This window comes from Syzygium oleosum, unplaced genomic scaffold (assembly GCF_021117445.2).
Source record: "Syzygium oleosum isolate NSW1041296 unplaced genomic scaffold, Sole_v2.1 Sole_v2.06, whole genome shotgun sequence".
NCBI classification, from domain to species: Eukaryota; Viridiplantae; Streptophyta; class Magnoliopsida; order Myrtales; family Myrtaceae; genus Syzygium; species Syzygium oleosum.
This window is the reverse complement of record NW_026607490.1, coordinates 7522233-7549630: the sequence shown is the minus strand read 5'-3', so window position 1 is coordinate 7549630 and position 27398 is coordinate 7522233. Positions and strand designations below refer to the sequence as shown.

At 39.9% G+C, this 27398-nt stretch overlaps 3 protein-coding genes across 7 annotated transcripts in view; 2 read left to right on the top strand and 1 right to left on the bottom strand.

The window, feature by feature from the left end:
* Positions 1-228: 228 nt before the first annotated feature.
* On the top strand, positions 229-2569 carry LOC115685935 (UPF0603 protein At1g54780, chloroplastic). Its single transcript, XM_030611091.2, has 3 exons — positions 229-820; positions 1427-1619; positions 2201-2569. Exons 1-3 carry the CDS (start codon positions 386-388, stop codon positions 2446-2448), a joined length of 876 nt encoding a protein of 291 aa, XP_030466951.1. The 5' UTR covers positions 229-385; the 3' UTR covers positions 2449-2569.
* A 206-nt stretch (positions 2570-2775) lies between these two features.
* LOC115685931 (GDSL esterase/lipase At1g54790) lies at positions 2776-5803 on the bottom strand. 2 transcript variants are annotated; one of them, XM_030611088.2, is made up of 7 exons: positions 5494-5803; positions 5046-5048; positions 4621-4881; positions 4210-4410; positions 3940-4106; positions 3495-3765; positions 2776-3263 (listed from the first exon to the last, which is right to left on the bottom strand). In XM_030611088.2, the coding sequence occupies exons 1-7, from the start codon at positions 5738-5740 to the stop codon at positions 2995-2997; spliced, it is 1419 nt and encodes a 472-aa protein (XP_030466948.1). In that variant the 5' UTR covers positions 5741-5803; the 3' UTR covers positions 2776-2994. The 2 variants fall into 2 exon arrangements, with proteins under 2 accessions (XP_030466948.1, XP_030466947.1); XM_030611087.2 differs by lacking the exons at positions 4621-4881; positions 5046-5048 and having other exon boundaries at positions 5494-5802.
* Positions 5804-7530: 1727 nt separating this feature from the next.
* LOC115685932 (uncharacterized) overlaps positions 7531-27398 on the top strand; it is an 81623-nt gene continuing 61755 nt past the window's right edge. The window contains exons 1-10 of one of the 4 annotated variants that reach the window (XM_030611089.2): positions 7534-7712; positions 7872-7941; positions 8341-8469; positions 8576-8639; positions 8733-8814; positions 9056-9140; positions 9467-9523; positions 9851-9964; positions 10382-10452; positions 10563-10963. In XM_030611089.2, coding sequence (XP_030466949.1) covers positions 7630-7712; positions 7872-7941; positions 8341-8469; positions 8576-8639; positions 8733-8814; positions 9056-9140; positions 9467-9523; positions 9851-9964; positions 10382-10452; positions 10563-10962 — 1155 coding nt within the window. In that variant the 5' untranslated portion in view covers positions 7534-7629 and the 3' untranslated portion in view covers position 10963. Of the gene's footprint in view, positions 7713-7871; positions 7942-8340; positions 8470-8575; positions 8640-8732; positions 8815-9055; positions 9141-9466; positions 9524-9850; positions 9965-10321; positions 10453-10562; positions 11231-27398 lie in introns of those variants that run through there. The other 3 variants (XM_056312428.1, XM_056312429.1, XM_056312430.1) reach the window with 3 other exon arrangements.

Sequence of the window (27398 nt, the reverse complement as noted above, 5' to 3'; positions counted from 1 at the left end):
ACCGTGTTTAATGTGGAGATCAAGATTTCGGTTTCTGTAGTTGGAATAATGTCTGCTCATTTAAACAGAGGAATTATCCAATACACAAAATGAGGCCTCAAGCTGTTTTCTTAACCTCTTAACTTTAACTGCCAAAATGACATCGATGTGTTCTGCAAAGTGGACCAAAAAGCCCTCAACTCTTTCCATGGCTAACGCAGACGCTATCCTCCACCAAATATCAGCCAAAAATCCAAACACGAACAAACGTCATCCACCCAAAATCTGAAACCAACACAAACCCGGAACACACAGCGAGCACAGCGAGCAATCCGAAGAATTTGCTATGTATTGTCCTCTCTTTGTCATGATTCACAGATTCTGAAGGCCGTTTGATCTCTTAGTTATGGAGACCATTCTCTCTCCTCGTTCACTCTCTCCACTCATCACTCCCAAACCAGGCTTTTCTTCGAAATCTCCCCAACCCAGATCAAGCACTCTCTTTTGCACCAAACCCATCTCTTGCATCCTCAAAAGACACCATATTGAGTCAAAAAACCCATCATTCAGTGAGACCAGGAGCTGGTTCTCTCATGCTCAACAAGGACTAGCAGCTCTAGCTCTCACTCTGGCACTCAACTTTTGCCCTGTATCTTTAGGCAGTCCTGCATTGGCTTCTGAGTTCGATGTAATCAGCGAGGGACCACCAAAGGAGTCTTATGTCGTTGATGATGCTGGAGTTCTCAGCCGGGTCACAAAGTCTGACTTGAAACGGTTGTTGTCTGATGTGGAGTCGAGGAAGAACCTCAGAATCAATTTCGTCACTGTCCGAAAGCTGACTGTAAGTTCTGTGGCATTACATTCTGTTAATTTTAAGCCATTTTGCGTCTGACGAGTGCAGATTCTTGTAACCTTTATATTGCAAATATACTCCCTTTCATTTCCTATCCTGATGAAATTGACTTAGAAAGATAAATTCGATATATAGGAGTGACATATAATGGCACTCAAACGTAGCATATAGACTTATCTTTATTCGCATTTCAACCGATCTCATCATTGAGATGGAAACTTCACGACAGGGTGTTCACGACTTGATCTGATGTATGAGCCACTTGAAAGTAGAATAGTGCCTTAGTATTCTAACTGGCGTGGCAAAATACCGGTGGGTATTCAATCAAGGCGGACATATTCAACTCCTGGTTAGAATTTGCCACAGTATACCGATTTTGTACACCATTTACACCTAGAATTTTTCCTTGAAAATATTGAAAGCTCATGGGATTATTGACCAGCGAGCATATCAGTGCTCTCTGCATACTTGTATTATTTCCTAGGCTGCGTCATTTTTTTTAAGCAGCTCCCACTTCATTTTGTGTGTGCACAGCAAGAGGATGATAGTTCATGATGAGATTATGCGGCGATGTAAATCTTGATTTTGCTGCAGAGTAAAGCTGATGCTTTCGAGTATGCTGATCAAGTTTTGGAGAAGTGGTATCCAACAGTGGAAGAGGGCAACAACAAGGGCATTGTTGTTCTTATCACAAGTCAAAAGGAAGGAGCAATCACAGGAGGCCCTGAGTTCATCAAGGCTGTCGGAGATAATATCCTCGATGCAACCGTCTCAGAAAATCTTCCAGGTAAGATTGCATTTTCTCTTATGTGATTTACAGTCCGTGGCTGCTTTCTCTAATGGTCAATGGGTCAGAAAATCCAAGTTTGTGGTTGACTATTGAATTTGAGAAATTCTTGTCTACTAGGTGCTATGCTTGTCCTTTGTTGACAGCCGCTTGTGGAGAATAAATTTTCCAACAAGGATGATCCTCTTAATAATCCTTGCTGTGTTCTATAAGCATCTGAATCTAGAGTTACCCTTCTCACGCATGCAATAATGTCGGTGACATACATCAAATGTGCCCATATTTTAAGGCCAAAGTTGCCTTATTCTGTCCAAATGTCAAGAGTTATTAGAGATTCTTGCTAGTTTCTTTCACCACATCCTAGGAGACGCTTCCATTAGTACAAATGGGTATGCATGTACCAAAAAGAAAAAAAAATTGTGTTTAATGGGGTGTTATGATGTTTTAAGTTAATGGAGCCCATATCAGACTATGCTAAGATTTTTACGAGAATATATACATTCCTCACTTAAAGAGGAAGCTGGGTTCTGCTCCCTGATGCTGCAGTACTGATAATCAGATTACTGGTTTATACATTGCAGTATTGGCAACAGAAGAGAAGTACAATGAAGCAGTTTTTAGCAGTGCCAAACGGCTAGTCGCTGCCATTGATGGGCTCCCGGATCCGGGCGGGCCTGCAACCAAGGACAATAAGAGAGAATCCAATTTCAAGACCAGGGAAGAAACTGAGGAGAAAAGGGGGCAATTTAGTCTTGTAGTTGGTGGTTTGTTGGTAATTGCATTTGTCGTCCCGATGGCACAATATTATGCTTATGTCTCCAAAAAATGAGCAAATGTATATCTTTATTTGCTAATACTTCTCCGAATTTCTCCTGCACTGATTTAGAAGGAGCATGTTCAACAACCACGGTTCTGAATACTATAGATAAATGTTTGAGAAGCTTGCACATAACACTATGGTTTTGGCATCTGAGCAGTATCATAAGTATCTTATTTTGTGTTCTCTAACTGAAACAGTCTTGTTTTTTTTTTTGGTCGGAAAAAGTCTTGTTTCTTCAGTATACATTTTTGCAGTATACAATGGGCAATTATAGATGCATGAAACTTCATTGTTTGAGCGGATCCACAAGTAGAAGCTCTTTCCAGCCCTGCATACTTGTATTAAACCATAGATATCCACTAGATTGCATTGCACCGAGTCGAATGATTACAACAAATTGTCAAGTGCATCATACTCTGTTAGCATATAGCAAATCAGTAATCACTCAAATACATGAGTTGTCATTTGACTATCATGTGTGGCTTTTAGGATTTTCGTGTCCAACAGATGCTGAGAAAATGTCAAATTTTTGAAGCTGTAGAGGATGATCATCCTTCAGAACTTGAGCTTCATTGCAAAAGGCATCTTGTCTGCAAAAGGCGGATCTGAGTATCTTCCTGTTAGTATTTGAGAGGAAACGAACTGGTTGGCAGCCTCGGTGTAATGAATCCCGTCCCAATTGACATACTCGGTGCTGTCATCGCACGCTTTGGCCGTGACTGTGGTCCCGTTAAGAACCTTTGTTTGTCCACAAGAAATCCTGCTGTCATAGTTCAGGGATGCGCCCCCATAGCCACAACACGCCATGAGCGGTTGCTCAAATCCTGTTAAACACATTACAGAATAATTGATCTTTCTTCCCAGATTCAATCTTCTATAAATTAATCATCCAAGTTCAAGATGAAGAATCTTGTTGTCACAAACCAGCAGTAGATGTTCCAAATCAACCATGAGACCTTAATTCTTCTCTTATGCAATCACAAATCTAGGAACTGGCAGGATGAAATATGCCATGGATGAAATTGAGGAAGAGGCAATTGCAGGCCGCGACTTACCGTAGCGGGAATAATTGGCGATGAGGTTGGACTTTATTGAGAAAATATCAACGTATGTGATATTTGCATCAGTGTATTGGCCCCGCAATTTCGTGCATAGAGCATGGAGTTGCAAGTTGAAAAGCTTAGCTGCTTGGTTGTGTCCGCTGACGCATCCGATCTCATCCAGCTTTGATGGATCAGTCCCAAACCTTGCAACGTTCTGAGTTATGCATCCAAGAGGACCCGTGTTGTGTATCCAAAAATTTCTACCCCCTTGATCATACAATGTCTGTAACAAGACAGCAAAGTAAATTGGAGCAGAATACATTTTTATCTTCTATGCTAGGTCCATTCCTGATTATGTACATCCTTGGATAGAATTCCTGTATATGTCAAAATTATGAAACGGGTGTGTGCGAAGTTAAAAGAACGATGAACATGCTGTCATCAGGATGAAATGTACCTTGAATCCATTTTCAAATTCTACGAGAATTGTGGGAATCAAGGCGAGTATCTGATCCAACGACTTGGAGTAAAATGGACCAGCAAGGTCATTCTGTCCTATATCAAACATGTAAAGGCCCCCTGCAAAGTAATCTTCTGCTGGTAGATACTTGTTAAGCTTCTTACCTGGAACAGAATTTATCAGAGAGGCATGAAATTGTCAATGGCTATTGACAGCAAAGCTTTTTGTGAAGTTGAGGGAAAACAAGAAAAGAAAAAGATTAAAAACCTTTGGCCAGCAACTCGAGCACACGGGCTTTAAAACGGAGAAACTGAGACACCTGAACTCCGAATGAAAATGGGCTCAGTGATGTTGCAGTCGCCGGAAGTATAGTAGACGCCGCCGTTGCAAAGTTGCAACCTCTCCGGAAATTTGGCGTGCCGATTGAATCTAGATAGGCATTTAGGAATGGAAGGTCCATTGCATCCACTGCAGCATCAAACAAGACGCGTTCAATTTCTATTCTCGAAAGCAAATTCCATCTAGATAATAGAAAAGAAACATAATAAATAGCAGCAACAACAGCAAAGCATGAGCAGAATGAAGAAATAGAACAAACAATGACATGACACCAACAAATTGAAACAGAGAATCCAAGCAACATCAAAAGCGTTGTTCTTGCATTGATTGGTGATTTACTCAGGTAATCGATGATGAGACGGCCATCGCAGTATCGCCCGGACGGCTGCTGGAAATAGCTCAGGCCATTAGGAGGGTTGAGGCTCTCGATCCCGGCCGCGATGAGATTGCCCGTGTCGGAATTGGAGTCGCCGAAGTTGAAGACAGCAGGGAAGTCGAAGAGATCGATCGAGTTGCCAAGAGGGAATAAACAGAGCAAAGCCAAGATGGCAATGCAGGTCTTGGCGGCCATGGATGATGGTGCAGGAAGCTTGTGGTTTTCTCTTTAATGTTAGTTACCAACAACATGTAGTTCATGGTCCCCTCTCATGATTGGAAAAGAAATGCTTTCTTTTATTATGGGTCTAGGTTGCTTTCTAATGAAGGAAACCCATATAATAAGATAATTAAGAAGAAAAGTCTTCATGTTTTCTGTCTTTGTTCACCGACTTGAGGGTATAATTCCACAAAATCTTATCTTATTTCCCATATGCTCTACAAAACTAGTTTGACAATGTTAGTCTATTAGAATACTATCTTTTGTGCTGCAGAACCTTTTCCTCACATTTTTTGTAGGACAACCATCATGCAGGAGACAATTTACTGTTTTTTCACATGTTTAATATTTATCCACTATTTTTCGACCAAAAAAAGAAAAGAATATTTATTCACTATTCACGGTAGACACATGTGACTTAATTCTTGTTTGCTAGTTTGAGCTCACAGACCACAAACTCCACAGATATAGCTGAAAACAATCTATCTCCAACAGTACAAGCATATGGATGGCATGAGCAGCCTGCAATCTGCATTTTTCCAAGTGAATGATGGGTAACTAGTTCACTGAGCATGCAATATGCATTTTTCCAAGTGAATGATGGGTAACTAGTTTACTGAGAAAATCGACGATGAGACGGCCGTCGCAGAATCTCCCCGACGGGGCCTTGAAGTAAGTCTGCCCGTTGGGAGGGTCCAAGCGGATGCCGAGCGCCGCGACGAGGTTGTCGGTGTCGGAGTTCGAGTCCCCGAAGTTGAAAACAGCTGGGAAATTGAAGTCAGTGGAGGTTGCAAGAGGCAAGAAGAAGGGAAATGAGAAGAGAACTTGGAACAGAGGGAACAGAGGGAGGATTTTGGTGGGCATGGCTGTTTTGGGGGGGTCTTGTGCTGTTGTTCTGTGTGTGATAACTTTTGCAATGGGGCCTTTTGGGCTGGTATTTATGTGAACAGTCAGGGATTGCTTCAAGCCATTGGAGGTGGCAACATGAATGCCCTAAGCAAAAGATTTACTCGTTTTTCCTTTAAATTACGATTCTGCCACTGTCCTTTCAAGTGACTAAACTGCCCCTGGTGGATACAATTCAGCTATAAGCACCTCAGCAAAACTGCAAAGGTCAGTTGTAATTTTGCTGTGGTTGACTAATCTCTGACCAGCTCATGGTCATTGCATTTGTAGCTAAATTAATAATCTGAGAAACATGGTTGATGAAATTATTTTTTTTGTACTTTTAAAAAAATGAGATGATAGAGAATACGATATGTAATTCACTTTATTATTAAAACGAGTACGGGACAAAGATATACCGTGTATATCACTTCATTCAGATGCCGAAATCGATGACGCACCGATCCATACTTATTGATGTCCAACTTCCAAAGTATCCACCAAAACTACCTAAGTCAATTCTCTAATATTTTGTAATTTCAAGGCCTGGGATATTTTCCTTTTTTTTTTGGTAAGAAAGTAATGGAAAACAGCTGCTGTTAGTTGGCTTGTTAGCAATCTTAGTAATCAAAGGGCAAAAAGCAAAAATGAAATTTTGGAAAAGCGTTTGAGAATTTGAGTAAGCAAGGTGGCCACCATTCTGCAAGCAAGATTTTCCTTGCAAGGGCAGCAAAAAATAATTTTAACATGGAAAATAGAATAAGGAAAAATCAAGAAAAATGTTTGAAAATTACTCGGAGCGTTCGGGGGGGACAAAAAGAAAAGGAATAGGGGAAAACAATCAAAGAAAAGGAAGGGGACGCCTTATAATATGATTTATACTCATAGCAGTATCTCCATTTATAAGTAAAGGTATGCTTCCCAACCAAAAAAAAAAAGTAAAGGTATGCTTTTGTTTTTTTTTTTAAATGCAGTACATTTTCCATATATAAGTCAATGTAAATTATGCATTTGAGAATTTTAATGTCATTTTTCTGTCTAAGAATTAATCATATAAACACAACAAGTCCATTAGTCCAGAAATATTTTACATGTACCTGTATACATTTTCTATAATATACCTATGCAACAATGGAGATATTTCCAATAAATTAAGTCTTTTCTCATGCCATGATTATTAATAGTTTGACTTATCTTTTACATGTGAATAAAATCAATTAATTAGTATACTAAAAGAATCTGTCAAAGATTGATAAAAGTATCTAGATAAAGTTACCGAACTCTCTCGCAAACTTATGCTTTGAAAAAATTTAACTATGCATAACAAGTGAACTTTAAATCCAACGAACGCATGTCTCCATCCTTCTATATAAATTTAAATCGTCCAATAAAAAAAAATCACAATTCATTTTGTCGAGTATCTCATAAATTGGAATTTGCTTAAGCTTATCTCCTAAATACCCTAGTTCTTCTAAAACGAGATAAGTTTATTTATGTAATTTTATAGATCAGAAAACGAAAATCCAAAAAGGATCCATTTTTTTACTTAAATCTCAAATCCGGCTCGAACAATTTGAAAATTTCACTTCGAAGAGATCAGATTTGGGACTCGAGTAAAAATTGGTGCTTTTTTTGAGAATTAGACTTAAGTTTTTATCTGTTTTTTTTTTAATGAGTTTCGGATGAATTTGGGATTTTCGTTATACCTGAAATAATCAGATTCGAGATTTCATTTTTCAAGCCCGACCCAGACCCGAAAACCCGATCCAAACCCCATCCTCCGCTTCTCGCCGGCTCCCTCCGCTGCTGCTGCTGCTGCTCATAACTCCCGTCGAGGGTGTTGCAGAGAAGAAATATTTCCTGAACAAATGGAGAAGCAAACTGCGAGCCTCCATTTGGTCTCTGCGTTTCTCGCCATGGAACCCACTGGCTGCGTGATATCCCACGCGAGGTAACGTCTTCTCTGTCATCCTCTTAGCGCGCGCTTCGCCGAGCTCACCAGTTTTATGTTTTTTTGCCGTAAAGATGCTCCTTTTCGCCTGTTCTTTAGACTCTCTAGATTCTGTGGGCATTGAATTTGAAGCAATTGTCTCTTCTGTTCGAAACCCAGATCGCTCGGTGGTGGGTCCGTGACGGTGGATGCTCAGAGGTTCATTTGGGATCATTGCATCAGTAAAGCTGTAAGTTTTGATTGAGAGGTTTTCCCAAACTTGAGAACCCAAAACGAAAAACTAAAAAAAGATGTCTCAACTGAAGTGTCTTTTAAGTTCAGGTCACATGTTGATGTTGGTTTAGGAAATACGTGAAAGAAAAAGATCTTTTGTGTTTCCTCTGAGTCATATCTGCTGAAGTGAATGTTCTTGTACTCGTTGACACCACATAGACTGGCCGAAATGATTATATGCTTCTGTGGAAGTAGTTGTTCTTGTTGCTACTATGGAGTTGTTGCTCTTGCTTAGTAATACTAGCTCAGGTATTAGTTATTGAGTACCAGGTTCATTGCCATCTGTTTTTGCTGCATTTTTTTAGTGAAAGACTGTTACTGCTTGATTCTCTGAACCGGCGGCGTGTTGTTGCAGATTGGCAAGTGTCATGCTCCGTACTTGAAAAACTTTGTGAAGAAGCTCATATTGGAAATTGAGTCTAATCGTGATGATGTGCTAGATGAATTGTATGAACTGTACACCGAGTTCATGACTTCTTTAAAGGTAAAGCTCATTGTTGTTAAATTTTTCTTTCAGAATTACGTGTCCCGTTTCTCCTGGTTTATTTATTAATCCTCAAGCTACCAACGACAGAGTCTTTTTTCATTAGGATGAAAATGCAGTCAAAGGGACTGAGAGGGCTTTGAAATATATTTCTTTTCTTTTCCCAGATGGTAACTTTCTTTTTTCAGGTTTATTTTTTTTTGTTCGCTTGAGTTATAATTTTTTGTATGCATCATCCGGATCTTTGGCTAATAATTTCCTAGATGCAAGTTGTGAGGATGCAATGGTAAGGGAATTGGTGGTTCCACTGCATTGTTCGCTCAACATGCTTGAAGGAGATACAGGGTATGTATGGTATTGGTTCATGTATATTTTTGAAGAACTGAATGCTTGTCCTGGGTCATATGTTTCGTATTCTTCAACTAGATTAGGCATGGATGTAGATTCCTTCTTATTTTTTTTGGCAAAAGAGCGCATTTTTATATTAGTTATGAAGACGGTTTTAATCACAGATGTTTTATTGTCTCATGCATTGTGTGGATTTATGTGCCGACTGAAATTAGCTTTCAGTCCATTCTCTCATCAGGTGTTCGATCTGGCCTGCAAGTCTATTTTTGTCAGAGTTCATACTATCCTTTCCGGATATGTTCTCCAGCAAAACGTGTTTTGAAGTAAGCCGTCCAAAGTGCATCAGAATTTCCAAATAAACATGGGTGTTATGGGTTCAATTTTCTTGATTTATCCACGTTAGATTTGGTTCTGTTATAGACATTCGATTAGAAAAGTTTTGCCAACCTTATTATTTTATTTTCTGTAGTAACATTCTAATACATCAGATCCAGTGGCCTATGAAACACCGCAGAGATCAGCGTTGTTGTCACATAATCACTTGGCCTTCTATTCCCTTCCCCCTTTATCTAATTAGTTCAATCTCTTTTAACTTTATATATCATGCATTAGAATTGATTTCAGGTACTGACTAGAATATTGGACATAGGTTGGCTCAGGGGTTGGCTTAGTTGGTATATGTCTCACCCATGTGAAAGCTTCCAAGGTACTGTCCTTGTGCTTCAAGCTCCTTTCTGCTTATGTTTTTTTCTTTTACTCGAACCTTCATATGTTTATGCATTGTTCTTATTCCATCAATCAGTTTATGTAGATATGCTAGGGTTGTGCTCACTATGGTTTTGGCAAGCAACTCGTTTGCTGTACTTGGTTCTTGGAATTGTTCTTGTTCTTATCAGCTGGATATCAAAAGCTGATTTGGTTGTGAAACTAGCGATCTGTCCTTCAGCACAGATACAAACTTGGCTGAACACGCTGGACATAGTTTCATGATGATACATGATTAGCAGTTTAGAAATTGACCGTATTCATGCAGGTAATATTAAGTGACGGTGACCTATCAACTTTAAGCAACATGAAGCTTAATTTGAAGATGAATCAATTGAGCACGGATGATGATGAGCCAGTGTCTTCAGAATGTACAGATTCTGTGAGTGATCATGTCCTTGCACATTCAACCCTAAGCACCCACTTTTTCGAGTTTTTAGTTTCATTGTTCACATACACACACACACCATAGTTTTCCTTCTTAGATCCCACGGTAGATATATCTTTAATTGGTATGGTAGACATTATTGCCATGATGCCTTTACCTAAAAGAGTAGTCTGCTGCACAACTTCCCCATTAGTCCATTAATTACTTCGATAGTGGTGTGTTTTGTCCTCTTCCATTGAAAAATTGATTTTCTCAAGAAAAGCATGACTTCGAATGAGGTCTTCTCAGTCAAGCGCTGATTGTCCATCTGGGCAATGTTCATTTTCTGCGATCATGTGGATCTTGATGCAGTTTGACCATGCAAAAATTGGAGAAATAAGAAATGAAATTAATATTATTTCCTCATCCCAGGTCAAATGTTTACACCTGCCTTGGGAATGTGCATCTGAGAGTGAACTGCAGGGACTTAAACCGGATATAATGTGAGTACTTTCTCCACCTACACACTTTTGCTGTTGAGCATTAATCTGAGATATTCGGTGGTTTTCTCTATTCATCAATCTATGAAGGAGTAATTTCTCCTTTTCTACAGCTTAGGTGCTGACGTGATATACGATCCGTTGTGCCTGCCACACCTTGTGCATTTATTCTCCATTCTTTTGGATAAAACAAAGTCATCTTTGCGATTCCCGAGAGTAGGTTGTGACTGTGCAATTGGCGGTTCACATGAATACAGCGATGGCTGTGATGCCCAAGATGTCGTGGCAGCTAGCGATAGTGCAGGAAATGCCAGTCCCACTGAGCATCCGATGGCTTACATTTCGTCTGTCATCCGCAATGCCGATACTTTCGGTCATTTTCTTGCTTTAGTTGACGAGGCAAACCTTGCCATCATGGACCTGACCAGAACTCATCAACCTGCCAGTTCGCTTCCTTACATGCAATCATACGATAGATCGAGCATGCGACTGTTCAGGCTCTCAAGCAAATGAGGTTCGCTGTTTCTACCTTAAGAATAATGTGATGTACCCCGTTTTCGGATTAGCATGCTTGCGCAGGCACGGATTGCACATTGTCCTGAGAGTGATCCACGTCTATCCTCTTATTTTTTTGCTTGGCCTAAGTGATTTGATGTATGGACCAGCGACCATTGTTGTAGTAATTTGAGTTATGAGAGGATATGCTTCATCCACACTTGTATGCATGATGCTTACTCGACATTGAGATACTTTGTAGGACGGTAGCGGAATGAAATTTTTCAACAATGACAAATTATGATGATCATACATCTTTACTTGGATGTGCCGACCCGAGTTTTTCGGGTGTTGTAAATTTCTGAATAGTTAAAGCTCTTTGTAATGTCAAAGTGAGAGGCTAATGAAATCGACGGGTGAAGTACCCTTTCTTGGCCTTTTGGCTAACGTGATTGGAGCATAACATCCGGTATCGATGTCAACCTACGGACAGCCAACACTAAGAGTATGAGTCCCATGGCAAATGCTCTTTTCCACTGGATCATCTTTACGTTGATGAACGTCCATGAAAGAACTTCCCCGGTCAGTTCCGTGGGAGTGTAATATGATACCACTTCACCAGATGCGCCTTCTTGTTGTAGGACCTCGTCGTTTTTTTATCTTTTCCTTTTTAAAATTGAATGATGCCGGCTCAAATCAGTATATCAAATATCACGTGCCTCTATGATAATCACATTGAATTAGTCGCCAGCAAACGAAGAAGGATCATATCAGACTAGTTGCTTTTAAATTTACATACGATCACCGGTCTTCGAAAGGGAAGCACAAAACCTGTGGTATGGTTATATCGGCATGTCTTGCCATTAGTATCATTCTATTAGAGGGAAAAGTGCCAAAAAAATCCTAAACCTTTTCCATTGCTACCAATTCAGTCCTAAACCTTTTGCATTTGTGCCAATTCAGTCCTAAACCTTTTATTTTTGTGCCAATTCAGTTCTTCCTGCCAATTTTGGCCGGATTTTCTGACATGGACATCAACCGGCCGGCCGCCGGTCACCGGCGTTGACGTGGACAACTTTAATAATATTTTAATATTTTTTTTCTTTTTTTCTTTTCTTCTGGCACGACCTCGCCAGATCTGGCAAGGTCGGGCCTCGCCCAGCCATGGCGAGGCTCGCCTTCGCCGTCTCTGGCGAGGGCGAGCCTCGCCCAACCGCCGGTGAGGCCACCCTCGCTAGTGGCTGGCGAGGGCGAGCATCGCCGACGCCGGCCTCTGGTCTCTGGCCGGTCGCCGGTCTGGCGATCGGCTGGAGGAAGGAGGGAGGGGAGGGGAAAAAAAAGAGAAGAAAAAAAAATAAAAATAAAATTTTATTAAAGTTGTCCACGTCAGTGCCAGTGACTGGCCGCCGGCCAGTCGGCGTCCACGTCAGCAAAATCTAGCCAAAATTGATCGGAAAAATTGAATTGGTATAAAGACAAAAGGTTTAGAACTAAATTGGCACAAAAAAAAAGTTTAGGACTAAATTGGCACAAATGCAAAAGGTTTAGGACTGAATTGGCACCAAAAAAAGGGTTTAAGACTAAATTGGCATCAATGCAAAAGGTTTATGACTTTTTTGGCACTTTTCCCTTCCATTAGAAGTTAGATTTGGACCCAAATGGAAGTTACGAAGATCACTGAGCAATCTGATCGTGACCCACATCCAGGTGAGGGTCGAAACCGTCGTCTATTGGCCAGCAAGAGCGTCGCGGCGGCCCTCGCCTGTGGCGGCCGGGAGCCCTCGCCGGCCAACAGTTTCTGGAAAAAGAAAAAAGAAAAAGAAAAAAGTATTAAAAAATTTTGAAAAAATTATTAAAAAATTATAAATTTGTCCACCTTAGCGCCGGGGATGCCATGTAGGACTGTCGGCGTCCACATTAGAGATTTCCAATCTAAATTGGCCAGATGGACTGAATTGGTACCAATGCGAAAATGTTTAGGACTTAATTGATTAAACTGAAAGGTTTAGGACTGAATTGGTATCAATGCAATAGGTTTAGGACTTTTTTGGTACTTTTCCTTGTCATAGGTGGGAAACAACCAGCTTCTACATGGGCCCAATTACTATGTACATTACGTGATCCAATCATATACATGTGAATGGGCCTGCTTAAATTGGCCCACTACTCTTGAATCGGGATGATAAGGCCCAAATATTACAGCCCAATAGGTAACGCTCATAGTCTACCTCTATTGACACCAAAAATTTAACGTTAAAGTCTCCGTGTGACCTACATCTCTCTTCTCTTAGATACACTGTACTAACTTAAGCATCGTAGAGGGCTTTAGAGCAAAGCTCAGGGGACTTCTTTGTCTAAAGCGAGTCGGTTTTAGGCGCCTAGGACCCGATACTAGCAAATCGAGGACCCGCCCAACATGAGCGTTACCCGTATTTGTTTCTCCAAACAAATGAAAAACTCGTGGGTTGGTTCTATCACTAATTTGAAGTCGATGTCTCAAAGTCCATCTCCAATCCCTCATTGATAAAACCGAATTGAAGCAATGAGAAAGGTCAACTTAATGGAGATTACTAGGAAAATTACAAAAAAAAGTCATAAATCTATTGCAAATGTGCCAATTCAATCATAATTTTATTTTTTTGCCAATTGAATCCTCAACCTTTTATATTTTTGCTAATTTAGTCCATCTGGCCAATTTTGATTGGCCAGTGCTGATGTTGACATTTTTTAAAAATAATATTTTCATATTTTTTGAATTTTTAATTAATAAATTTTCTTTTCTTTCTTTTTTTTTTCTTTCCTTATTCCTCTAGCCGGTTGCCTAACCTCGATGACCGGCCAGAGGCGAGGGCCAGTGAGGTCGACCTCTCCAGCCAGAGGAAGAAGGAAGAAAAAAACAAAGAAAGAGAAAGAAAAGAAAAAAAAAGGGAAAAGAAAAATTCGAAAAAAAATTTAAAATTCAAAAAAATATGTATTATTAAAAATTATCCACGTCAGCACTAGCCGGCCAAAAGTGGCCGGATGGACTGAATTGGCACAATTGTAAAATATTGAGGACTCAATTGGCAAAAAAAAATGTTTAGGTTTTAAATTGGCATAATTACAGTAAATTTAGGGTTTTTTTGGTAATTCTCTCGGAGATTGCTTCATGATCAAATGAGGGATAAGCTAAGTTTTTTCTTCACTTGCGTATATACCACTTTCAGACACCTTTTTTCTCTAGTAGCAAGTAAAAGCTTTCATCCTTGTCCATAAAAAAAAAAGGGGGAAAACAAAGAAAAAGGAAAACATTATGTATGAGGACAAGCACACGAGAGGCAGCTTCTCAATCGTGATTGATCCTCAAGAAATGCTAAGGTTGCGTTTGTTTTGGTGAAATTGTTTTTCGGGAAAGCATTTTTCAGACTTTTATCCGTTTGGTTGTACGAAAATAATTTGGTCAACCGAAAACACTTTCCGGTCAAGGAAATCATTCTTGTATAAATTTATGAAAGTTAATTCCCTACTTTAAGAAGGTGAAAACGCTTTCCGGAATTAATTATCTTAAATTTGTTAATATTTTATTTTTCTTTTCTTTTTCCTTTTCTTTTTTTTTTCTTTTTCCTTCTTCCTCCCTCCGCCGGCCGCCACCCCTGCCGCCAAGGCCAGTGACCGACCACAAGCGCACCGACCTTAGGCGAGGCTGAGCTCGCCAGCCTCAACACGGCGAGCTTGAGTCTCACTGGGATCTGGCAAGCTCGAGCTCATCGACCTCGGGCGACATCAAGCCTCGCCGGGATTTGGTGAGCTTGAGCTTGCTGGCGTCGCGCAAGGCTTGACCTCACCGCCTCCACCTCGCCTCGACCTTGCCCGAGGCCAGCAAGCTCGAGGCTTGACCTCACCGCCTCCACCTCGCCTCGACCTTGCCCGAGGCCAGCAAGCTCGAGGCTTAGCAGATCCAGGTGAGCTAGGGCTTAGCCAAGGTCGACGAGGTCACGACTCGCCAAATCCAGGCGAGCTTGAGAGCCCGCGACTCACCCAAGGCTGACGAGCTCGAGCTCGAGCTTGCCTGGGGTCATCGCCGGGGTGTCGCTGGCCGGTCTTGGTGAAGGAAGGAGGAGAAAGAAAAGGAAAGTGAAGAAAAAAGAAAAAGAAAAAAATAATTAAAAATTCGATTAAAAAAAAGAAATAAAAAATAAAAAAGAAATTAAAATAATTAAAAATTCGATTTTTTCAAAATAAAATAATTAAAAAATTCGATTTTTTTTCCTGAGATAAAGTCATGAGATTGAAATCATTTTCCAATAAAATCCAAACGCCAGAAAACGATTTCGATTATATATTACCAAACAAAGGAAAACTAATCGTTTTCCTGGAAAATGCTTTCGAAAAATCATTTCCCTTTATCATGGAGTTTCCGCGAAATAAACATATCCTAAGACTCTGTTCCTTGCACTTTGCCTCCAAAACTAGACACACATGTCTAAGAGGTTGACCAGAATTGGTATCCCCGTGGCGGTATTTCCGTTTTCCGCAAATTACTTTGATCTCTTCTTTCGAAAATGTCCTCATTACCAATATCTCATGGGATAACACACGTGGAAAAACAGATAACTTAAAAAAAGGAAAAAAAATCAGAAATAATATTAAAAAATTATCCAAGTCAATGCTGGCCGTCCTACGGCAATGTCACGTAGAACAACTGGCGTCTGCGTTAGCAATTTTTGGTTAAAATTTGTTGGATGGACCATATTAATAAATTGTCAAAAGGTTTAGAGGTAAATTTGCCAAATTGAAAGGTTGATGATTGGATTGGCATATTTAGAACTTTTTTGGGTGATTATCCCGTTTAGTGATACTATGCAAACCCTAGATTCTTGGCTTCACATGCAGGTTTAACACGCCAAATCCATCATCTGCAAGTCCATCTCATATCAAACCCCACCACAATCAACTTTGTCTTTATGTGCTCCACATTTCAAAAACCAGTCAAACCCAACAACATGTATGGAAATAGTCTGATCCGAAGCATTCTCTCTTAAAACTGATTATGGTGCTTTGCAATTCACACACAATGAGAGCCTACATAATAGTCTATAAATCGCGGCATAATGTGATGGGTGACGGCTACAACATAGGAGATGAAGTGGAACGCGGAACCAGTAGAGAAAGAGGTATCGAAATATTTTTCCTTTGACGGAACGAGCATGAGATGGAAAATTTGTATCGTTCGTTTTTAGAAAGATTGAAGTTCATTTTGCTAGCGACATAATAATTAATCATCGGAGCAATTGGATTAATGCATACAAACATAGATTAATACCACGAGAAACCTCAAACTAATACACATGTGATAAATTTACCCCAAAATAATTTTTTAATCACCAAAAATCTTAAACTGGTATGTATGTGACAAGTTAATTCTCCGTTAGTTTTTGTTAACTTTTAGCGTCAAATCGTTGAATTGGATGACACATGACAGTTGATGGGTGTACCGATTTAGTATTTTACCCTTCCATTTATCACATGTTTGCCAGTTTGTGATTTTTCGTGATATTAATCTAATTTAACGAAAGATAAATTTGTCATATATGTATCAATTTTGGATTTTTGGTTGTCAAAAAATTATTTTTTGGTAAATTTATCACAGGTATACCGGTTTGGAGTTTTTAGTTGTCAAAAAATTAATTTGGAGTAAATTTATTATAAATGTACCAATTTAAAATTTTTTGTGATATTAACCATACAAACATAAAAGTGAGCAAGAGATAGTTGCAATAATTTTGTGAATATTGTGTAGCCGATCCACCAAGAACCGTACAACGCGGTGATTTGAGAAAAAGAAGGTTGATGTCACCATCAAGAACCCATCTTTAGCATCTTGCCTCTGCATGTGCCTTGTCAATTTCCAAGATTTTGGAGCACTATCTTTATGGAAAAGAAACGTATTGCTAAAATTAGTGGACGATGTTAATGGGGTTTGCCAAAGGGAAAAAACACTTCATCATGAAAAGTTGTCTTTCAGTAATACCACCTAACTTTGAGGAAATCATGTGCAAGATTTAGTTTTGAGATATTCTGAGAGAAAAAAGTACGTGCATCGTTGGGGAAATTCAAAATTGGTAGAACGGCAGCGTACAATCGGTTTTTAGCACTTCAATATTTGAGGTAGAATATTTAGTAGCGGGAGTGCATACAATTCGATGGGATCAAGTTTTTCCAAGTGAAGGAGAATGATATTGGACCGATTAATAGTGGTGAAGGAGATTTTGGATAATTGTCCAAAAAGTGTACGGCAACCAATTCAGTTCTTAACATTTTAATTGTACCAATTTAGTCCTTATCATTTTGACGATTTATCAATTTGGTCCTAAACCTTTCTTTGTGTCAATTTAATTCTAAACCTTTTGAAGATTTGCCAATTTAGTCTTAAACCTATTATTTAAATATTTGGCCGCAATGAGTACATTTGCAAATTGTCAAAATGTTTAAGACTAAATCGACAAATTAACAAAAAGGTTTAGGACTAAATTGGCCTCCGTACAATAGGTTGAAAATTTTTTGGACAATTTTCCCAATGAGATTTTTATATTGTTTTCTTATCTTTGGTATCTTTAGGGTTTCAAAGATATTTGTTTATTAGAATTTTATAGTTATCTATTTCCTAGTTTTTTTTTTTTTGGTCAGATCTATTTCCTAGTTTGAATGTGACTATCTTTAGGGTTTTCTAGGTTATTAACATTGCTTTCAATGCTCATATACGACAACTTTTGATTTTAGTTAGAAACCAGGTTTTCTAGGTTATTAACATTGCTTTCAATGCTCATATACGACAACTTTTGATTTTAGTTAGAAACCTAAAAGGAGAGTTTGCTTTTTTGGCCCGTGAGCGATTGATGGCGCTTGAGCGCGTGTATTTCGGATTGATTATCCGTATTTATTCCATCTCTGTTGCCTCAATGTAGGAATTTAACTGATTCATAATTTATGGAATTACTAAAAGCAATTCTGATACTCCAAAAGCCACAGTCGCAACAACAACCTGGATGCCAGGTAACAGAGCAGGTCTCAGTGATATGAAGGAGATGCTCAACGAACTATTCCTATTGCATGCTGTGATATGGAGGAGATACTTCACAAAAGATCAAATGCGGATATTGCCACTTCACATTTTTTTTTTCTTATGCACTATATTTACAGAGGACAATAATCTAATGTGGAGTCATGCTTACCTCTAAGTTGTCTTCATCAAATTCATTGTGGACTTGCCTAAGATATGATTTTGGCAACTGTAAAGAAATAAATAATATCTCAGCTACAAAGGAATAATCATTTGAACTGTAAGTAAAATGTGCAGATTTTAAGCAGGGTTGAAGGATATCTGATATCTGTCTAAGTTGTAATTTCTGTCAAGTGGGGTGTACTTGACATCACATCATACTATGTCATATGACCCATGTAGACTTTCATTGAGCGCTTAAACTGCTCGCTGTGTTTCCTCTACTTCTGCAGGTGCATGTCATATATCCTACTTCAGCAGCACCAGAGAAATCGAGACGTGTCTATCCACGTGATTCAAATGTCTGGTGGACAAGCGCAGAAACAACTCGATGATAAATATGGAGGAGATGCGGGGGCAGTCTGAAAGAAGAATGATACCACAATGAAACTGTCATATTCGGAATCCATCAATATTCAGAATGACATCTTGGCGTTGTAAGCTGCCGCTTTGATGCCGAAGCCAATCAAGAATTTTAGCATTAGTCAGGTTTCTTTCCTCCGAGGGACATAATTATTGTGGGTTCACTCTCCACTCTAATGGCTCTTGCCGATGCTTCGGCCACGATGACTCTGTGAAACTTGAGGCTTGATTGGGCCCTAAAGAATCTTGCCACGTAGGGATCTGTGCCTGCATGTGTTGTCTTTCCCTCCTCTCTCTCTCTCTCTCTCTCTCTCTCTCTCTCTCTCTCCCCCATTTCTATAACCCCTCTCTCTCTCCCCCATTTAACCCCTGACTCAGACACTCCTCACCAAAAACCATCCTTCTTCTACGTTCTCACTCCCCCATTTCTATAACCCCTCTCTCTCTCCCCCATTTCTATAACCCCTGACTCAGACACTCCTCACCAAAACCATCCTTCTTCTCCGTTCTCATCGTCTTGCCATCGACCTTTTAGCAGTGCCACTAGTCCGAGATTTTCCGACGTCGCAAGGTCAGGTAACTGATCATTTCAGCTTCTTCATCCTGAAGTTTTCTTCTTCTTCTCTTCACTACAGTACTTATACGAGACTTCAACCCCAACATGGTCAGTTGGGGTGTTTTTGGTAGTTAAGAGGATCAGCTCGAGCACTAACCCAAGAGTGTGAAGTGAGGGCCAAAGATGGTGACGGAGATCATCAAGAAGGTAGTGACAATGTTGATGCAGTTGATGTGGAAGGTGGTGAGGCCGGAGGATCTGAAACCCGGAGATCATATCTACAGATACGGGTTATATTGCTTATATAGCCATCACGGTGAGTTCTCATTACTTGCTGTTGCACTAGTATCTTTTCTCTCTTATATTTTTTTCGTTTAAAAAAAATGTGGGATTCAAACCTCCCTCTATCAGGTTGATTGATTATTTGAGTAATCATATTTTGCCTTTATAAATCTGGCTCGGTGTTAACATTTTTTCCACTTTTATTCTTCAAGAGTTGCGGGTCGAGCCCCGGGTTACTTTTGGATGCTCCATTAGTGTTAAGTTTAATACTTCTTACCTTTTCGCTCTCCCTTCGTTTCTTCCTTCTTCTAAAAATACTCTGGAAACCCCAGATTCTTGGTGGGAGAGAGTGATATTTTCAGGGCCACTTCCCTTGGTTTCTTCCTTCGTTTAAAAGTACTCTGGAAACCCTAGACTCTTGGTGAGAGAGAGAGAGAGAGAGAGAGAGATTTTCAAGGCTCACTTCCCTTGGTTTCTTTCTCTCTTCCTACGTTTAAAAGCACTGTGGAACCCTAGACTCTTGGTGAGAGAGAGAGAGAGAGACTTTCAGGGCTCACTTTCCGAGAGAGGGGAGAGAGAAAGGGCGATTTTCAGGGCTCACTTCTTCCCTTGGTTTCTTCCTTGGTTAATATCATAAAAAATCTAAAATTGGTACACATATAATAATTTTATCCCGAATTATTTTTTTAATAACAAAAAACCCCAAACTGAAACATATGTAACAAATTTACTCCGAATCATTTTCTTGACTACAAAAAATCTCAAACTGGTATACTTATGATAATTTTACTCGAACTAATTTTTTGACCACCAAAACCTCCAAACTGGTACACCTGTGATAATTTTTCCCCGAACTAATTTTTTGACCACTAAAAACCCTAAAGTGATACATTTGTGACAAATTTATCCTCCGTTAATGTCCGTTAAATAGAATTAATATCACAAAAAATCACAAATTGGTAAACTTGTGTCAAATATAGGGGTAAAACTCCAAACCGATATACCTTTCAATTACCGTGTGTTATTAAACTTAGCAATTTGACAGTAAAATTTAACGGAAACTACGTTTGAGGTTTTTAGTTGCCAAAAAATTAGTTTGAGGTAAAATTATCACATGTGTACCAGTGTGGGGTTTTTGATGGTCAAAAAAAATTTTCAGGGTAAAATTATCACAGATATACCAATTTTGAATTTTTTGTGATCAAAAAATAATTTGAGATAAATTTATCATAAATATATAAATTTTGAGATTTTTCGTGATATTAACCATGTTCTTTCTTCTTTCGTTTAAAAGTACTCTGGAAACCTTAGACTCTTGGTGAGAGAGGGATTTTCGGGGCTCACTTCCCGAGAGAGAGGAGAGAGAAAGGGAGATTTTCAGGGCTCACTTCCCTCGGTTTGTTCCATCGTTTAAAAGTACCCTGGAAATCCTAAACTCCTGGTGGGATAGAGAGAGAGAGAAAAATTTCAGGGCGCACTTTGGCTTTACATGCAAGTTGCCTTGCAAAATAGTGAAACCCTAAAAACCCTGACGCCTCGCCAACGTCCCACCTGTAATCGGGACAAAACAAAGGGCAGCACCACCAACTTTTTCTACGTGCTTAGTCAATGGTCACGAAAGAGATGTCACAATCAAAATGTTTGAAAAGGTTTCATCATTCGTGAAACTAATCATGGTGTTTTTCCCTTCACACAAAAGATAAGAGCAAGATGGTGGATAAAATCGTGGCATAACGTCAGGTTGGCCATGACGGGGGAGATTAAAGTGAAAGGTGGAACCGGTAGAGACAAAGAGGCATAGAAATCCCTCTTCTTCTTCTTTTTTTCCTGACGGAACGAGAATAAAAAAACGTAAATATTTGTCATTCTCATTCAGAAAGATTGGAGATCATTTCGTTGGCCACATTATAATTGATTTTTTCGTAGCAAGGATGAATAAGGAACATTTCTGAGGAAGATGATTCTGATGAGGATGCTAACATATAAAGTAGGAGAAATGAGATTAAGTCTGTGTCCATGAAATTGCTTTTATTATTGAATAGAGAAAACAAGAAGAGCAAAAGGGTGGCAAGAAGTGGCTAAGACTTCCTCTTTATGTAATTAAAAGGGTGGTAAAACCAAGCCTTGATTTCGGTCAAAAACATAAGTTTGTCGTTGTTTCCAGCACGTCCTGAAGTTGATCCGATTGTTGTTAGAGGTCCGGGGCCGCAGACCCGTTTCACAACCCGTGTAGAACGGGTTGACTTGTTTGGCAACAGAGCGTCTTTCTAGAAACATTGATGTACTCATGGATAGGACACCTCCTCCCGTTTAGACTGGTTGTCGAAAGCCCCATATTATGATATCAAACTTTTTCTTTCAACGATAAACTTGACACTTTATTGGTTTAGGTGGTTGGGAATGTTATACTCCCGGTGTACCTAAAAAGCCCTCTTCTCCCTATATACTTAGCACCGTTCTTGATTTGAGAAATATATATAATTCAATTATGAGATTTGCAATCTCAAATTTTGCTCGAGTATGTTCCTTGACACCTAAAACTTTTGGGATAAGTGAGTTTGTCTCAGAAGTGGCATGATGCCGATAAATAGGACATAAGATCAAGTAACGAGTTCACAACAGTCCCTCTTATTCACATCCATATATCCATTCTATATAACGTATGAGGCTCGCCCAGACACACTTGGTCATCTAGTGCTTAAGTTAATAATGATTAAATTTTTCCAGTAATTTAAGATTGAAATGGATAATTATGACTGCTCATTACTAAATTTCATTAACCCCCATGCCTGTTGAAAAGGTTTGTCGACTACCTATACATACATCCCTTCTTATATATTTCTTTGTACATCCATTTTGTTCCGTTTTTACGCATTCTTATTGCGATTAGAAAGCTTTATCTTATTTTATTATTATCTTTTTATAAGTAAATGTCTCTATTTTGCGATAGGGCCTAGGCGAAACGACGGGTGAACTAGGTTCCATAACAAGCCCATTTGCACCGAAAGAATTCCAAATCCAACCCAAACATTCATTTCACAAACGCCAACTAGAAAAGCCCAAATACAAGAATAGGCCCAAGTTAACTCTTTTAAACCACAAAATACAAGGGAAAATTGTCCAAAAGTGCAATAGGTTTAAAACTGAATTGGTAAAAGTGTAATAAATTTTGTAAGTACTCGGAAAATTTTAATTCGATTTGTTTCATAATAAAAATCTTCCGTCATAATAAAAGTCAAGTCAACAAGAGCTCTAAAATATGCTAAGCACGTATGTTAAGGAAAAACGAAGTTCGATTTCGAAACATTGACCATATATACTGCAAGAAAAGGCCTGTGCATCAAAATATGCAATCTCTTAAATTTTGCATTTGAGGAATCTAGCCAGAATGGCACGTCAAACCCACAAACATAATTTCGTATTTTAATTAGGTCTTATTAACAAGTGCTCTCCCCGCACTTATTAACCATATTTTATGAGGAAATACTAGGATTTTAAATACGTTAGTTACACATATCACTAAAAAGTTATTTAGATTTCTAATCCTTTTGGGCAGAATCGGCTTATAAGTCGAGTGAAAAACAGAAGTTTGTGATTATTTCTAGCAAGTTTCAAAGTTCGCGCGGAGTCATCTCTAACCAAAAGTTCATCTTCATTCATTTGGGATTAAAATTTGATTCTTTATGTATGATAGGAATTTACGTCGGCGAGGGCTACGTGATTCATTTCACCAGAACACAGAGAAAAAGAACCATAGTCCCATCATTATCCAAGACTAGCCAGAAGCAAGAAATTTCGTCTCCTTGCCTAGAATGCGGATACCGGGAGAGCATCAGTCGTGGGGTCGTCAAAACTTGTATCAATTGCTTCCGGCGGGACGGCAACAAACTCCGATCGCTTCACTGTTATGAATATGGGTGGCCACTACTAGGGTTTATGCTCGCAAGGTTGGGAACTTGCACCACATTATTCTGTACCAACTTGCCTCGTGAAGTTGTCGATAAGGCTAGCAAGCTTCACGCTAACAACGCTTTTGGCAACTACAACCTCATAAATAACAACTGCGAGCATTTCGCCACATTTTGTTGTACCGGCATTCATAAAAGCGAACAGACAGCATTTGTCGGAGCTTGCGAGCGGAAAATTATGCAAGCCAAAGAATGGACCATGAGGTTGCTGCAGAGAAATTGAATTCAAGTGATCCAGCGTTCCTCCAATCTTGTATCCTCTGTCTGTCTGTTTTTCTAATATCTGTTTCAAGGCATATTCAATTGGGACTGGACTTGGCGGCGAGAGACCTGCACACGTGCACAAGAAAAAACTTTGAAAAGAAAACTGTGCCCATCTTAGCTTATCCATGTTTGTACTTGTTTATGTGAAGATATATGTAAACTTATTTCAAGTGTCTAACAATGTTCATCATGTTTGATGTCCGGAAGTATGACGAAGTACTTGTTGGCGTCTGGTGTTCCTTATGAGCATAGGCCGACAGTCAATAGCACAACAGCAGTTGTAGCGTTCACCAGAAGGATGACGGTTGCTGCTGCGTTCGGGGGGTGAGGGCCTGGAACATAGTGTTTTTGGTGGAATGTTGAGTGCTTAGCCGTAGAGAGAAGTAAAATAAACAGAGCATAGAAAGGGAAGAAACAAAGTAACCGTTGTTACGTGCTTTCTTTCATGTTGGTTCTTGTCAATTTACTTAATCAAAAAAGGGAAGTGCTTGGCCATTTTTAGTTGGCATACGTGCATTGCGAGTGGTCCTAATTCTCGATTCGAAGGAAGTATTGCTTGAAAGTGTTGGTTAAGACATATACAGTGTTGAATGCTGAAATAATATCAACCGGTAACAGCAAAGCTCACTCCAGATGCTTTTTCGGCATTGGTATTATGTAAGGTCTACAATTCTGTATGATAAACATCTATGCGATGATAGCTGGTGGCCATGTAACTGATTGCCATTGTAATTCCTATTCTCCCCACGTTGATGCAACCCATATCCAGGAGTTTGACCAGATCCGCTATCCTGATATTGTAGTAGGTGCACAGAGACCTGTCTAATATTGTTAACATTGAATATGAGAATGCGGCAGCACAAGGAAACACAAACCAGACGGGCAGGCCAACACAGGCATTGTTGCATCTTCCTGGATTGTTTGCACAATCTGTCTGTAGATACTCCATGTGCATTCCTCTAAGTCCCAACTCATTACCCGTGCGATGAGCGCAACTCTTTTAAGCACAAGAAGAGGGAAGGAACTGACACTTTAATCAATAATTATACATCCGCACTTTTGTGCTAATACAATCAACTAAGGAAAGCAAAAACTTGGGCAAAAATTAATTGCTTGGTCAAATCGTAAGTACGAGCTGAATGACCTGACAATCCCGAGCATGACAGTATATTGAAGGGAAAGTGACTGCCCATGGCTATTGCCCAGTCTCCAGGACAAAGCTTACTAGATGAGCCAACTTTTGCTGTCGAAAGGGGAGAACTTGGGGAATCGATCTTTATAATGGCAATTTCAAGATCTGTATAAGCATCAATAACTTGGCCTGCAACATTATTCTCCACGTCTTGCAAATATACAGCAACCTGCGACATTTTTTCTGTAAGCCAAGAGCCCGGGACCATCTGCGCTTAAGTCCATGAGATTAGTCTAGAAAATGGAAGCATCACAATTTTTTCAGAACTCAACCAAGTGCATCACAATTTTAGCACTTTTGTGCTAATACATCCTCTGACACCAAGGTCGCCATCAGCCGGCTACATCAAGTTTGTCGTGTCGAAGACAACATCAGCACATGTTAAAATGTAGCCATCCTTATGTATAACAGTTCCAGAACCTATCTCGTCGTCTACCTCTGATCAGCAAGATGAGGAGAGAATTAAAAGATTAGCGCCAAAAAAACAACTAAGAGAAGATTTTCAGCCAGGATGACTCAATAAGAGAAGGATCACATGGCACACTTCGCCATTGTTTTAGAGCATATAGAGTAGTGACTGCAGGAGCAATCGTAACAGCCGCATCGGCAATTGTATCTCTGCCAAGATATCCCTCATCTGGTTTCGCATTTTCTTCAGAATTAGAAGAAGCTTGCCTTATTTGTATCAAAACACCAATCAAACTAGTTTGAAGAGACTAGGAGGGAAGTACTCTTGCAGGTTGCAACAATAAAAAGATGATCATCAGATGACAGAAAAGGAGCGGTGTTACCAATTGCTTCTGATAAAATTCAAAAGGAGACAAACTGTGTTCGTCGCTGATTCAAGGAAATAAATGCAAGGAGAGGTGGCGCGAATTCTTTGCTACTGATGCTTGAGAGCCAAAACTGCTCTAGACTCCCCTCCAGGAGTAAAATTTTTGCAGGCACGCATCGGAACAGAGGAATGTGCTGAGAGGAGAAGCGGAAGGAATATTACCTGTAGGAAGCCCCCGATCAGAGACCAAGTGATACCACTGATTCAGTTGATGTCTCCATCGAATGATTCAACACCTAAATATAACTTCTGATCCTGCAAAGAAACAACCTTGAGTTGTTGACTCTGAGGTCGAAGTCCTTGATTATATGCCTTTTATTTGCTGGTAGCAATACTTCTGTTTTCCGCAAATTACTTTTCTCTCTTCTTTCAAAGTAACTAATAAAAGTCAGCCGACTTTTCTTGCAATCTTATGCCTTGAAAAATCAAACTACTCCTTTTCATCGAGTATATTTATCAAGTGAACTTAAAGATCCCACAATCACGCGTCTCTCTGTCCTTCTGTATAGATGTATCACCTAAGTAAGAGGTTAAATTGCTTCGTCCAAGACAACGTGCGGACCTCGGTATCCCTTAGACATTAAAAACATCATGGGGTATTCCAATAGATACAAGAGAAGCTAAGAGTACGGGGTGTGCGAACACCAACACATTAAAATAAGGAATGCATCCGTGGAGTCTGCATGTCCAACGGACAGGGAGCGAAGGCTCTCATAGGGAGCTTTGCTCTCTTTCTATGATGAGAAACACCTTAACCAACACCGATGATCCACAAGGTGCAAGAAATGTTTTTAGGACGATCATTTGCATCATCCAATAGAACGCCTGAATTCATTTATCAAGTATCTCGTAAATCTAAATTTGCTGAGGCATATCACTGAAGTGCTCTTGTTCTTCTAAAAAGAGATAAGCTTATTTGCTTAATTTTATGCATTTAAAAATGAAAATAATTAAAGGATACATTCTTTCGGTAGAAGTTTTCATCTGCATTCATGGAATTTGGGATAGGATTTCGGATTTTCTTGTACCTAAAAAATCAGATTTGACATTTCATTTTTTCAACCCGACCCAAATACCCGAAAACCGATCCAAACCCATCTCCGCTTCCCACCGGCTCCTTCTTCCTCCTGCCGGGAGAAAATATTGGGTGAGTTTAACACTCCACGTAGGATTTGCAAAAAACCACCCACAAATTGATACGTGGCAATCAGGGCTCACATGTCAGGGAAAAAACTTGTCTCTCTCCTCTCTCTCACGCGCTCTGCTCTCCATCTCTCTGCAACCCCACCCTCAACCCCCTCTCTCTCTCTCTAACACCTTCGGTCATGTTCTGACAAGTCTTCTTCAGTTCATCTCTCCTTTGAACTCAAGTCCTTACAGCTTTCTAGCAAAAAAAAACGTACTTCAAGCTTGACTCCGCCATCTCCGCCCGCACCCTATCCATGCCTAACCTCCCCGACCGCCGCGCCTTCCCCCTCTTCCTCCGCGGCCGCAACCGGCGACCTCGACGACGGCGAAGAAGCACTCCCGAATCTCGTGGTCGATCCAGAAGCTGCTGCGTTCGGTCTTCAAGCCGAAGACGAGCTCTACCCCGGCGTTCGGCGTCGCCGGTCTGTACTCGCCCGTCGTCGGCGAGGACTACGGGTTTTACGTTGGGTACGACAAGTCCGGCGCGTTGACCACGATTCCGGAGTCCCCGGAGTTTGAATATCTCGGGAAGTTGTCGCCGGAAATGG